At 50.1% G+C, this 12,877-nt stretch overlaps 5 protein-coding genes across 5 annotated transcripts; all 5 read right to left on the bottom strand.

Moving 5' to 3' along the window:
• Positions 1-1,435: 1,435 nt before the first annotated feature.
• GGI43DRAFT_407936 (Fungalysin metallopeptidase domain-containing protein) lies at positions 1,436-3,715 on the bottom strand. Its single transcript, XM_083206303.1, has one exon. It carries the CDS (start codon positions 3,708-3,710, stop codon positions 1,683-1,685), a length of 2,028 nt encoding a protein of 675 aa, XP_083059489.1. The 5' UTR covers positions 3,711-3,715; the 3' UTR covers positions 1,436-1,682.
• Positions 3,716-4,457: 742 nt separating this feature from the next.
• Positions 4,458-5,908, bottom strand: GGI43DRAFT_407935 (uncharacterized protein). Its single transcript, XM_083206302.1, has 2 exons — positions 5,369-5,908; positions 4,458-5,316 (listed from the first exon to the last, which is right to left on the bottom strand). Exons 1-2 carry the CDS (start codon positions 5,872-5,874, stop codon positions 4,953-4,955), a joined length of 870 nt encoding a protein of 289 aa, XP_083059488.1. The 5' UTR covers positions 5,875-5,908; the 3' UTR covers positions 4,458-4,952.
• Positions 5,909-7,090: 1,182 nt separating this feature from the next.
• Positions 7,091-8,381, bottom strand: GGI43DRAFT_79146 (uncharacterized protein). Its single transcript, XM_083210317.1, has one exon. It carries the CDS (start codon positions 8,186-8,188, stop codon positions 7,340-7,342), a length of 849 nt encoding a protein of 282 aa, XP_083059487.1. The 5' UTR covers positions 8,189-8,381; the 3' UTR covers positions 7,091-7,339.
• Positions 8,382-8,987: 606 nt separating this feature from the next.
• Positions 8,988-9,501, bottom strand: GGI43DRAFT_79144 (uncharacterized protein). The gene has a single exon (XM_083210316.1). It carries the CDS (start codon positions 9,379-9,381, stop codon positions 9,112-9,114), a length of 270 nt encoding a protein of 89 aa, XP_083059486.1. The 5' UTR covers positions 9,382-9,501; the 3' UTR covers positions 8,988-9,111.
• On the bottom strand, positions 9,502-12,801 carry GGI43DRAFT_79143 (DUF2985 domain-containing protein). Its single transcript, XM_083210315.1, has 2 exons — positions 11,117-12,801; positions 9,502-11,048 (listed from the first exon to the last, which is right to left on the bottom strand). The coding sequence occupies exons 1-2, from the start codon at positions 12,135-12,137 to the stop codon at positions 9,622-9,624; spliced, it is 2,448 nt and encodes an 815-aa protein (XP_083059485.1). The 5' UTR covers positions 12,138-12,801; the 3' UTR covers positions 9,502-9,621.
• Between the last annotated feature and the right edge of the window lie 76 nt (positions 12,802-12,877).

The following is a 12,877-nucleotide window of genomic DNA, read 5'->3' as shown; positions in this document are numbered from 1 at the left end:
TATCTAGCACCCGTCACACCGTTAATTAGAGGCGTCGGCGAGCAATTGATAAGCAAATGATATCATTGTAACGAGTATATTCGCTCGAGTTGCGAGCTATTGAAAACGAAAGAGGACTGAGAGATCAATATTTATCCTCTAACTTTTTACTATCTTCAAAGCTTCCTTCCAAAAATGGTGATCGCCCACTGTATTCCAACCATTGTAGCTTATAAAAAAGGTTAAAGTTTCTCTAGCATAAAGACCGTCCCAAGTCCTAAAATATAGATTCATCTCCCTTCTCCCTTTCGAATCAACATCATGCAGAAAAAGCAGGTTCCTTCATCGTTATAAAACTGCTCCCATACGCCAAGAACCGTCTTGATTTTGCTGATCCTCTGAAATGTTAATCTCGCCACAGCTCTCAGATATGTTTAGGAAAGACCTGCCAAGCCTTGCTGCTACGGCTTGACATCTCACAGAGTATGTACCATGGCTGAGAAATCGCTCCAAAACGCCAAAGCCACTGTTATTATTCTGCCAATTCGTACATAGAATTTAACTCAAAATGTTGGATATTTAATTTGGATTATTGATTTTGGGTAGTTCACGCTGAACGTTAGATGTTGCTGCGACAGCTGGGAGCAGAGAGGACTTGCGTCTTCCCCTTCTGCAGTCCCTCAGCCAGAGGCCTCAACAGGGTCTAGTGGAGATGCAAATCCCGTTTTGTGCCCAGGAGCTGGACTCTTCCAACTTCATGGAGTGAGACCCCGTAGTACCATGCGATGCATGTCAGCGAGCTGCAACGGCCCCGCCGCCTCATCGCCCAGCCCCAGTTTCCCTTGTCCATCATGGACGTGAACGAGGTTATTTGAGATGTCACCTCATCAAATTTCTCGTCAAGGTTTCCCCAGCTGTAATGGCTGCGTTGCGATATCGCAGTACCCGAGGAACTGGTCACGGGAGCTCGGCATCCTGGTTGGGATCGATATTGCTCAGGGTTAGGTAGAAGGATATTTGGTTCCCAATGCGCGCCTATCAATGGGTTTATGTCAGTCTCAAACACAGTAAAATGACGAAGATGAGCAATTACCAGCCACATAGTAAGCTCGGTTGGATCAAGCGTCCAACATATGAGCTTTGATGACTCTTCGCTTAGGTGCAGGACATCTTGAATAATGGATGTCTCGGATAGAGGCCCTTTGGGCGGGTGTAGAGGGCCCGATGGAAGTGTAGAGGGAGCTGTTTGAGAGAGATAATAGTCAGGCGCAAGTCTTGTTTAAATATTTGTCGAGGCTGGGTATTTACTCCATAAACTGTAGTCATCTCTGTCATAACAATCTGTGAGGAGGAATGTGACGACTAATCTCAGCAACACAAAGAAAGTGTAGATCTCTGGAGATTTATTCCGGAACAGGAGCAGTCACTACAAAGAATCACCGCACGGCCCTCATAGTACCCGTCAAAAAGAAGGAATAATATTTTAGACACCTTGATGGCAACTGAAATAAAATTAAAACAACTATATAAGATCGACTATTGCTCTGTGCATTACTCGCACCATTGGAAGTCTCTTCAGCCTCGGGATATGCGCCCGCTTGACTCGTCAGGGTCTCTGTCGGATCGCTGGTGCACAGCCAGGCGCTCCCATTTTGATATGGCACTTTATGACCAGTCCAATTTGAGAGGATAGTATTAGATAACTAGCAGCCTGGTGGGACTGAATATTCATTAACATTATCCTCGGCGGCACCAAATCCAAGTCCCTTGTTCGCGAACACGCGCCAGATGACGCAGTAGTGACTGCCGCCGTACCTGTTTTGATCGGCTTGTATGAAAGCATCGCGAGCGGTAATGAAGGTAGGCTCGCAAGGCTGGATGCTCAGGCCGTCCATGAACAGGTGCATAAACACAACGTTGCCCAAGGTTCCAGTAGAATCAGTCAAGAAACTATCACTCCAGCCGTCACTATCCGATAAAGCAGCCAGGACGTTGTGCAACATATTCGCCCATACTTCTCCAATATGATGCACTTCCGCTGAAGGGGGTCCATCCTCATATGTGAGCGGGTTGACAGCCGGACTTCTAGAGTAAGGGTGTGATCGAATGCCTTGTGGGTTATCAGTCACATAGGCGCCTAGCGTAAAGTCTGAAATAGAGTCGGTCTGCTCTAGCCAATCCGCAAATGCGTCGGCCCAACCCACTGCCAGTCCTCTTGAAATACTACTCTGGAGGCAGGCTGCAGTACCACCACCCGTAAGGCGATTTGCAATGCCGACGGCGCACGCATGGGCAATCAGGTCGTTCTCTAAACCACTATCACGATATGGATTAGTGAGATTGAAGATAGAGAGGCGAAGTCCGCCACTCTGTCCATCTGCAGACGTTGCAAAATCTACTTCATTGATGTCGGTGGAATCCTGTATAGAAATAGTGATGCGATCGTTTCCCAGCCCCCCTCTACCGAAATTGTCCTCTTGAAAGTTAAAAGTGGCTTCCGTAAACCCATATATATATGATATGTCATGGATGCTATTAACAACGTAAAATGCATTTACAATAGCGGCGCCAACATTCTGGGGGGCGCTAGGGGGATCTCTCTCGTCCAAGTCGTAGGCAAAGGTGCCGGGACTAGTTTCCGAAACAACGCCAGCTTGAGTCCCCTTGAATGCTATCGCGTTGTTGCCCGCGGTTGTGTTCGTAGTAACCCAGCCATTGGGGCTTGCTGCGCTTTCCGGATTAACAATAAAGTCGACCCCATCACCAGGGTTTTGCCTGGTAATAGGTATCGCCAAGTACGATAGCCGCCTCTGTAGATTCTTGCTAGTTGAAGACTTTGCGGATTTGGGATTATCGACTTCATCTGTAGCCACTCTATAGCGTGGAGCGTAATTACCAGAGCGCGATCTCCGATCAACAAGCGACTCAACGCCTCCCGTTGGTATACTGATTCTCGCGTTCCACGAGTAGTCTGTTTGTTCGAGCATAAAATCCCATACATGGGCCAAAGAACCATCTGGTCTTCGCATCATCGACTCCTGCGCCGTGGCTATGCCGTCGACGGCAGTGTTGGTAGGGATCCCTCCGATGATGAACTTGGGGGTCTGAGTTTTTTCTGATTCCACCTCCGAGATATGAACCCTACTGAGTTCCTCGTCATTAATTTCTGATTGGACGCGCTTACTCAATGCCTTTAATGCTCTTTTAAGCGAGTCGTATTGAGAACTGCGAGCTGTCAGACGACCATGCCCGGAGCGCATTATCTTCCGCACTTGGTGGATTGGTGCGAATGTTTGGGAGGAGGACATGACCCTCCCGTGCTTATCAATGTTGATGTTGGCGACGCCATCGAGCATGTCGACCCGATCAACTGTCTGGCGGGCATAGACATAACTGACTCCTGTGTCTTCGTTGGTGACGGAAGCCGTAATTCTGACATTTTCTGCCTGAATCCCGTGTTTGTACTTCAAATAAGCCAAAGCAAGCGGGATTTTATGCTCAGCGCCGACATTATCACGCTGTTGTACGCCCACAAAGTGTGAAACATCCACCGGAGGATCATAGATTCGGAACCGAGAGGGGGCTGCTTGCAGCTCACGAATAAGAGGTGCCTCATCGTCAGATTGTGAGCTGCTACTAAAGCCTGCAACACTTTGTACCGCCAATGAGGCAATTATGAGTTTTGGTATAAAGAGCATACTGACAGCTCTGTTTCGTCTTTGTTCTAACATTCTTGTCTGGTGTGTGTGTGTGTGTGCACAAAGATGTGTCTAGCCCGCCGTTTTATATTCAATTTTGCTCTATACAACTAGTACTAGACTGAGACATCATTACCATTAATCTCGTATGCCGTGCTTCGTCTATCATAGTGCAATAACTACAAGAGCTGCTGACCATCATGGTCTTGACGCCATTGTCGCCGGGGAAATTATTTCTAACATGTCTAAGACACGCGGGCTGATCTGCTTATCCCTCAGCTCCGACTGGAAATTGCTCCAAGACAAGAGGTGGTTCTTGTGGGACGTTGCTACTATATCCCTTCACAGTGATTCGTAGCAACAGTACATAATTGGTCACGTTTTGGATTACTGTAGCTGATGTGGATTGCCGCATTGGCACCAGTAGTCTTATTGGTTGGTGGTGGTGAGTATTCACTATGGCGAACCCCGTCACAGTATCACATGAATTAAGAAAAGACATGACCAATGCGTCAAAATGATACTTTCATTTTGGCCTCAGACAGAAGGATCAACCCGTCTATATACACAGCGGTTCAGTCCTATCTCAATAGCTAGGAATGAAGCACTATTCTGACCCTGAATTCTCCATCCAACTGTGGCTGTGACAAAAATCCATATGTGATAATCTCGGTAAGCCTTCTTAGTCGCTCCAACACCTTCTACAGCGGGGCAAACTTTACTTCTTGAATCTGGATGTGCAAATTTTAAAGAAAGCGAGAGAGCACCGGAAGCAAAATATGAACAGAGCAATAATTAATAAAATTGAATCAGGTCTGTACTATACACAGACAAATTTGGCCTTGGTATCAAACATGCTTAAAAATAGAGAAGAACAAAAAAAAGGCAGTGCATACAATTACTTTCCCATTCCGTTGTATAACCCATGTTCGAAACGATACTCTTGTCAAAAACAAAGAAAAATTCAGGTCCGTGTCTGCTTCCACTTCTTTATCCCTTCCTCGCGAGCGGCCGCGTCAATTTCATTAATGACCTTTCTTTGCTTCCATATGCATCCACTGTATGTAGAAGAATCTTCCTGCTCCTTAGATTAGTCCATACGTGTAATTATGCCACCAAGATTTGTTTTCTTTAGTACTGTCAAGGAGACACAAGGTCTTTCACTAACAGAGTAGATAAAGCTACGCGACGGTAGACTGTTTTCGATGCAGTAATGTTGCCGATTATTTGGCTTAATGTCGTATTAGTGCAAAAATGTCTCTTTCTAAGCTCTCATTATGCTTCTTTGTTCTTTTTAGCCTCGTGTCTAGGCTTTTCGCCTTTGTTAGACGTGGAACGTGCCCCCAGGAGAGCGGTGTGACCGAGCTTTTCTTTTATAGTAGCAGTATTACCTGCAAGTGATAACTTTTCTTCGATGCGTTTTTGTCTGGGCGGCTTGTCAGACGATGATACTTCGGGCTCAGTGAGTTGCGTTCCATTATCCGAGCGCGATGTCCGCTCGTCTTCACTTGATCCGGCCATTGTAGTAGGATGCGATCCCTTTTTCCGACTGTTTGTGCATTCTTGCAGGTGCTTAGAGTAGTCTCGTCGTAGGTTGGCGAGCTCCTTCATTGATCCGAGCATGTATTCGGATTGTGATCTGATTCAAGATGGTCAGCGACAAGAAGGAGAAGCCAGTCAACACCACTAACTCTTGGTATGTGCTCCTCAAGAGCTCAACGGAGGAGATGAAAGAGCTAATCTCCTCAGGCAGTCTCTCAATCAGCACATCTGCGCCTAACTGATATACGTTGTCGCCATCTGGTGCCCGCAGGACTGCTTCAATCATTCCTTGCGTCTGTACAAGGCTGTCATGACATATACCAAGACACAGATCTGATCCCGATATCATGTCGTATTGTGAGAATTTACGGTAAATTGAGCCTAAAAGCAGAATGCTGACTTGAAGTCGCTTCAAGAAGGGCGATAATTTCCCAAAGTTTGTCATGGCAGCTGCGGCGCTGCGAAATCTAGTGATACGTGGGAGAGAGTGTTGAATGAGGCCTTCGAGGCCAATAATAATGGGCGGGGGACCGTCCATGGTGGCTGTGAGAGGATGAGTCAATGACGAAAGTTTATTGCACAGATGTAAAATAGTCAACATCAAACCGAGCGAGAGACGAGCTGAAGATTGGCAAAGCAGGGGATAAATAATCATGGGAATACCCGCTGATGGTAGCTGAAGAAACAAGAGCCACGCCGAAGAGAAGAGAAACAAGAGAAGGGAGAAAGAGGGGAAAGCAGGTCAGTCCCTTCTGTAGGCTATAAAAGATATGAGACACGGCAAATAAGGATGTCACACCAGGATTCTACACGTAAGGTACGGCACTTCTCCCCTGGGAAGTTTTCGTTGTGCTTCCAAAAACAAGATCTTGGCAGCGTAATAACGCGGCGTAACATCGACATCGGCTGTGAAATTAACAAGCCCACGATAATGGTGATCTCCACGTGTGGTCTAGATGCAGCAGCAAGCTTGGAGATCTGAAGTCTGGGATGAACCGCCCCCATGCGCCAAAGGCATTCATCTGAGCTCATGCTCGTACGGTTGGTTCATCAAGCTAGTTCATTTCCTGAAGCAGTACCTCTCGGGAAGCTAAAAGTCGATAAGCAGCTGATGTGATTAAGCTATGGCTAACAGTGGGCACAGCCATGCAAGCACTAAGATCAAACACCCAATATTACTCGTACATGTTTGAGTCGTTCCATACGGGGGGTAAAGGGCAGTGGCTCTCCCTTGGCAAAGGTCCTACCATCACAGTCACAGTCTTAAATTCAAGCCGAAATCCTGGTACTAGAGCCTGGAGCTGAGTCCGTGTCTCAGTCAGTCGAGCTGTCAGTCGGGCCTGTATTAGTCGAGAATGTCCGAGACAATGTCTAAGGTGGTGTGCGCGCTTATGTGAAGTGGCGTCTTGTACGCATAATATTATTGGGCTGCCACCATACGAAGCACTACGTATTACTTTTTCTTGAGCAGGGGGCCAGATTACATTAGAGATGGTTGAAAGTAGTGTTAAGAAAATTTAACAAATAAAAGTATCATATCACCTATGTGGCTTGTTGAAGGCATCATTCTCAACAGCTTCTTATCTATATCAACCATAAGGGTAGTGGTGCTAGTCGGCATTTCTGACGTTATACAGCCATCTACACTCCACACTAGCAGGCATCTTCCCGAGCGCTTGTTCCAGCTTACTACTCCATACCTCAACTCCCCTGTCAGCCCAACAACCAGGATACCGAGAGCTGCACTTCGTAAAGCCATATGATATACCCACTTAGATACTGCCCTCTTGCTTCAAATGGCATCGCGGGACTTTTGCTGAAACAGCACACACTGTCTTGACAGGAACAATTGGGAATGAACGCATATTGGTCAGCGCTCTTCTTGGATTGGTTTCTATTCTCCTCGTGCCGTCGCTCAGCTGGTAGAGCAAAGGTCTCTCTAGACGCCTAATTAATACAAATAAATATTAAGCGGTGCTTATAATAACAAAAATAATAAATGCTCCAAATACAGGCTTTGTCCAGCATAATGCGTATACCGGTATCATCAAATTCACATCACAGATCCCTCCCTCGTATACTTTTAACCCAAACACGCCGTATAAATCATCCCATTTCGATCAGTAATTAGGCGTCAAGCCCATCTTGTCCCGAAAAAATTCCTTCATGTCCTCCACGCCTCGCGGCGAATTCATAAACATCCGTCCGTCTTCGTACTCCTTCCAGCAAACATCCTCGACGCCATTAGTGACGAGCATATCGCGAAGAGCCCTGCCCTTGTCCAGGTATTGCTGTCCACCGTTGAGAAAGTACTGCAGCAGCACGGGTGTCTTTTGCCAGACGTCGTTGTACTCCGGTAGGACGCTGTCCGGGAAGAGAATCCGGCGTGCCACAGAGGGCGTCGCTTGCAGTGGCATCTCGCACGATATCCCAACGAAACCGCCCAACGGCTGAGGCTTTCCGGCGCTTGCATTGGATATGGAACCGTCCTCGTTAGGAATTCCCAGGCTGATTATCGTCGCCATCGCCATGCCGGCGCCGTGGCCTATACCAGCCAGTATGACCCTGTCCCAGCGGCCACCCAGCATGCTCACCTCGTTTGTGATGACCTTTTCCAGCTCCTTGATCCTCTCTCGCAGGTCAGGCAGAATAGCACTCTCTCTTCTGGCAGCATCCGGATCTTCGGTACCTTGACTCCACCAATTCGGTTCGCCTCTGTGTACAGCATGCTGAATGCCCGTGGAGATGGACTGCAATGACGGTATAAGAGGCTCGCCGGTGGGTGCTTGAGGAAACACCCACCTCGTCGAGGCGTAGTTTTGGATAATAGACTGCCAGTCACGATCAGTGGCCTCGTGCATCCGATCGACAGCGCTTCGTGCAAAGTTCTTGTTCTCATGCAAGAATATGATGGTGTGAGTATGAGGCCTCGACGGAGGGATAGTGGAGAGTGGTAGGTCTGCGACCATTGTTTCTCCTTCTTCTTTGTGTCTATTCTGGAAATGTCTTGATGTATGGCGTGGATTTCCGCTTGTGTCCAAGAAAAGAGTGTCAAGCAGACATTTTATCTTGGACGAGAATAAAGAAGGAAGATAATATCAGCTGAAAGGTGTCCAAGCTTCCTCCGGAAGGTCTCATATCAGGCACCGTACCACTGGGCAGGACGGCTAATCCACCCCTCGGCATTAGCGCAGCCCTTTTCCCTATTTCAAATCTTAAAAATGAAGATGAAAAAAAAAAGAAAGACATTTCGATCGATCATTATCCCGAGTCCAGGCCCGTGGTCTCTAATCTTTAGCCCCCCGCCCTGACCTTGCATCGCCGCTTGGCTGACAAACGCATCACCAACCAGAAGATCAGTATTGGATAAGGAGGGACAAAGTAAGCCACGAATGGACAACGAATGGGGGAGAAAAGGAAAAAAAGAAAGTAAGGAAGGAGAAAAGATGATAAGTGACAGCTGTCAGACCAGTGTAACGGTTACCATACGAGAATAACAAGCCACTAATTGCGGGAAGCAGATAAAAGTGAAACTGGGTGGGTGAAAGCGAGTGCGAGGAAATAAAAAGATCGCCAAGACGACTCTCCACCACACGATCCGTAATATCCGTTGGACTAGACTGTTCTAGCCCTCTTCTCTCCATCTTACGGCTTCTTGTTTCTAAACAAACCGCATTCTCGGCGCGGGTAGGGCGCAAAAGTGCTGCAAGCCATCGTCGGATATGAGGCGGAGATTGAACGCAAGAAACCTACCTAGCTTAATGTGACAGCGCGGGCAGCAGAAAAAGGGATGCATCACTTTTTGGGAGGGCCAAGGCCGATACAAGGTCGCATCGGTGGCACGGTAGAGGCTCTAGGCGACGCCAGATCGTTGCAAAGCGTTTCTCATTAATTAAACAAACACCCTTGAGACTAGACTAAATGTAGCCAGATCGAGGTCTAGAAGTTCGGGACATGCTCTGTATCGTCCGAAGCCTTTTGGGCAGACTGCGCCAAGAACTCCTGCATCCCGTACAATGAACCACTCCCCATCCATCTCCAGCGTCGGCCGCATGGCATGGCTTACGGCCAAAATCCCGAGGTAAAAAAAAAAAAAATATGGACCGCCATGGCATGCATATCCATCCTGGCACCGCATAAAAGCAAGGCAACAACAAACCATAAAAATAAAAGATAAAAATAACCCAAAAGAATGCCCGAAAAAAATGGCTTCGATTTGTACGCCTGATCAACGCCACGTGTGTATCTCTGATTGATGTAACGATTGGTTTATCGAAGTGAGAAGAAGGAGAAAAAGGAAAGAGAATAAAGGGAAAATCATCATGAGGTAACTTATTGTATCTTATAAGCCGTTCTTGGTGATCGGCCTCGTATTCGTGCACATATATGTATGGAGCGGTTATCACCGATCCTCTTTGCTGCTCATATCCGTCTGGATCTCCTCCTGCACGCTATTGTGACCGCTGTCGTGGCTGCGGCTTTGCTCCTTGGCACGCTTGGTTTCGAGATGTTTGATGGCATCGCCCGTCAACTCCTGTCGAGTCAACAGCTTCCACACATCCTTCTTTCTCGTTTTCCGATCGCCAACCATGATGGTGATGCCGGCGGAGATGTTGCACGCAATACTGACGCAGAGGATGACGGTGGTAATGGCAAAAGGTCGGTGGTGGTAGTCAATACCCCAGGTGGTGGCACCCAGGGAGATTTGCAAGCACGAGTGGCAGTCCAGCAAGATGACAATGGCAATCAAGTAGGGCAAGGGGAAGGAAAAGTGCGTAAAGGTCTCGTCGGGCTTGTAGAAACTGTGAGACTTGGCCAGCTTCTTCTGGTGGTGCCGCAAGCGCTTCCACTGCTTAAACGTGAGCGGAGAGTCCACGTCGTACTCAATGTCGAGCTTAGCGGCCTCAATGTCTCCATTCTGATCCACAATGGCCTGCTCGGGATCGGGTGTGGGCGCTGTCGCAAGGTTGCTAGTGCTAGTGGCGATTCTCTCGACCGATCCGCTGGCGCTCTGGGGTTCGACGCCCTGTTCGAGACTGGGAGGCTCGGGGTACGATGCGAGAGGGTCACCAGAAGCATAGTGTGTGAGCTCTACGCTGCCTTCGCCCACTCCCTCAGTAATGCCATTCTCCTTCTCCTTGAGCTTCTGCTTTTTAGCCTTGTTAATCTTGCGGGTGTAGTGGATGACAAATGCCATGTGGTATGTGTCAATGGCTCGGAAGGGGGCCAGGCCGTCGCCCATGATGGCGAACAGGGCTACCAGCACGCTGTCAATGATATGGATAGTGTACACCTGCTTGTCACCGACGTAGATCCAGCCGATGAGAAACAGCACCCAGGCCAAACCAAAGAGGGTAATGAGGACGGCGTAGAGCGTGACGAGGAAGCCCAGCGGCCGTCGGACGTACTGGCCAAAGCCCTTCATCGTGCGCTTGAAGCGAGACCGCTTGGAGTGCAGCATGTGGCGCACACGGTCGTCCAGCTCCATCTTCTCCTCCTCGGTCCAGCCTTCAAGGCTAATGCCATGCGGTAGCGCGGCGAAATGTGAGTCTGTGAGCCTGGAGGTGATTGTGTCGGACCGCCGCAGCGTCGTCGGCACACCCTCGCTCCTTGGCGTCTCCACGCCGGTCTCGAACCTTGGGAGCTCCTCCTGCGGCTCTGGCAGCTGTTCCTCTTCGCGCTCTGCGGGTCGGCCGAGACGGGCAACCGGCCCAACGTCACGCTGGGACAAGACGTAGGTGGGGCGGCGGTTGATCCAAGAGCCAAGATCAGGCACGAACAGGGAGTTTTGTACGTTGGTCAAGGTCGAAAGGGTCTGGACCTCGGGATCTAGTGGCACACGGAAACTGTCAGCATCTGTAGATCTTTGGCTTGTTCTAGATCGAATTGGGGCTCACCAATGATATCCAGCCAGTCCACCAGCTCTTCGCCGTACTCATCGGGTGCGGGTTGGTCTTGGGCGCGGTTATGGCCAAGGCTCAGGCCAAAGTGACCCTGGGATGGACCTGCGGATGGGTCTCTCTCTGCACTTACACCGCGGGGCAGTGGTGACATTGGTCCGCGATTGAGAGAGCCGCCAGGCCAGAACATCTTGCTAAGCTTCCTCTTTCTGGTCAATCTCCTCGAGGGAGCGCCGCCATCAGGCTGGCGAGGGTCGTCTTCCTCCAGCGGCTCCTCTGGCAGCGACCTCGAGGGAGAAAGGGGCGATGGAGGGATGCCCAGCTCAGTGAGGGTCGGCCGTGATCCCTCCTCTGTGAGACGCGGCAGCGCAATCTGCGGCACCCGGCGCGACAGCCTGGCAACGTTGGCATCCGGGTAGATTTGCGCGGCAGGCATGGGCTGCGATATGCTTCGCGGCCGAGGAAAGTGTCGCCGGCCTGTATCTGTGTCACTGCTCTCAGAAGCATAGTCAATAGTGGAAGTTCCTCCTCGCGCAGAGCCGCTGGAGCTGCGTCGAATGCGAACACTGGGCTGTCTAATTCGCTCATGAACTGGTCGGGCACCAGCATTGGAGGCTGCAACGGAACCTGCGTTTGACGGCATACGGCCGCGGATGCTCGATGTCCTGGAAACAGCGCTGGAAGTGACGCCCAGCGGCGGGAAGTACTCGGTCTCTGAGTCCTCGGTTGCGTCTGGCGTCGCAAGGTTGTACGACCGCCGAGACGATACGGATCTCATGCGACGACTGGAATTGGGAGCGCCATATTGGGGAGGCGGCGGCTGCAAGCTGGACCGGCTCTCACTTCGAGCTGGCGGCTGCGATGATGGAACGACTGTGTGAGGATCGACCTCTTCATCGCTGCGGATGGGCGAAGGCGACCTGGGAGACGGCGAGGGAGATGCAGACGCAGACGAGATTGAGCGCCATCGCGATGATCGCAGGCTTCGAGAGCCTCTTGAGCGCCGGCTGGAATCCATGCTGAAAGGATTGCTGCTGGACGGCGCAGTCCAGGATCGGGTCTGAGCGTGTGGATATCTAAGATGGATGGCGACACAGAGACGGACGGGCCTCTCAGATGCCCCAGACTCGGCTTAGTCAGGCCCCAGAAAACCAGTTTTTCCCACTTGCTTAATTTTCGCTTGGCCCTGGGGAAAAGCAGCTGGGCTCGTCTCGTTTCTCTAGCAAGGAATGCGAACGATGAAGCAAAAAGAAAGAATTGCGAGCAAACAAAAGAAGGACGCGGCACACAAAAGGCGTGTCGATCAGAGTCAATGGATGGCGTAAAAGGTCGAGAAAACAATTCAATCGCAACGACTGCGGCGAATAAGTCAGGTCAGTGACGCGTTCTGCTCCATTCCAAAGCGAGCCTTGCCGTGTCTATTTCGCTCTGCGTTCGCTGCTCAGAGTTCGGGCGAGATTCTGGCGGAATCGACGGATCCTTCGGTTTGGCCACCCGGCACAGCCAAAGTTTAAAAGAAAAAGAGCACCAGCCATGGCGCCGCCTTAGCGCGCTGGACGAGGTCGCTAGAAGCAGCAAAATTTGCCGTCCTGGACGCTGCAGCAGCAAAGAGGGTGCCCGTCAACGTGCCATTACGTCACTTGGCGCCAGCCATGCCCCGTATTGAGTGACGGGCGCTGCTTTGTCAGACGGCCACAGCGAACCACAGCGAACCACAGCGAACCACAGCGAGTTAGAGCTGGGTTGCAGCGCTGCTAG

This window comes from Trichoderma evansii (genome assembly GCF_050947405.1).
Source record: "Trichoderma evansii strain SZMC 28006 chromosome Unknown GGI43scaffold_13, whole genome shotgun sequence".
Lineage (NCBI taxonomy): Eukaryota > Fungi > Ascomycota > Sordariomycetes > Hypocreales > Hypocreaceae > Trichoderma > Trichoderma evansii.
Note: the sequence above shows the minus strand (reverse complement) of the source record. Positions and strands in the feature narration are given on the sequence as shown.

Bases quoted from the DNA above. Each gene is read 5' to 3' on its own strand.
- GGI43DRAFT_407936 (XM_083206303.1), bottom strand. From the start codon at position 3,710: ATGTTAGAACAAAGACGAAACAGAGCTGTCAGTATGCTCTTTATACCA.
- GGI43DRAFT_407935 (XM_083206302.1), bottom strand. From the start codon at position 5,874: ATGATTATTTATCCCCTGCTTTGCCAATCTTCAGCTCGTCTCTCGCTC. The intron at 5,317-5,368 runs GTTAGTGGTGTT...ATCTTGAATCAG, and splicing joins TTGAGGAGCACATACCAAGA to ATCACAATCCGAATACATGC.
- GGI43DRAFT_79146 (XM_083210317.1), bottom strand. From the start codon at position 8,188: ATGGTCGCAGACCTACCACTCTCCACTATCCCTCCGTCGAGGCCTCAT.
- GGI43DRAFT_79144 (XM_083210316.1), bottom strand. From the start codon at position 9,381: ATGGTTTGTTGTTGCCTTGCTTTTATGCGGTGCCAGGATGGATATGCA.
- GGI43DRAFT_79143 (XM_083210315.1), bottom strand. From the start codon at position 12,137: ATGGATTCCAGCCGGCGCTCAAGAGGCTCTCGAAGCCTGCGATCATCG. The intron at 11,049-11,116 runs GTGAGCCCCAAT...GTGTGCCACTAG, and splicing joins GGACTGGCTGGATATCATTG to ATCCCGAGGTCCAGACCCTT.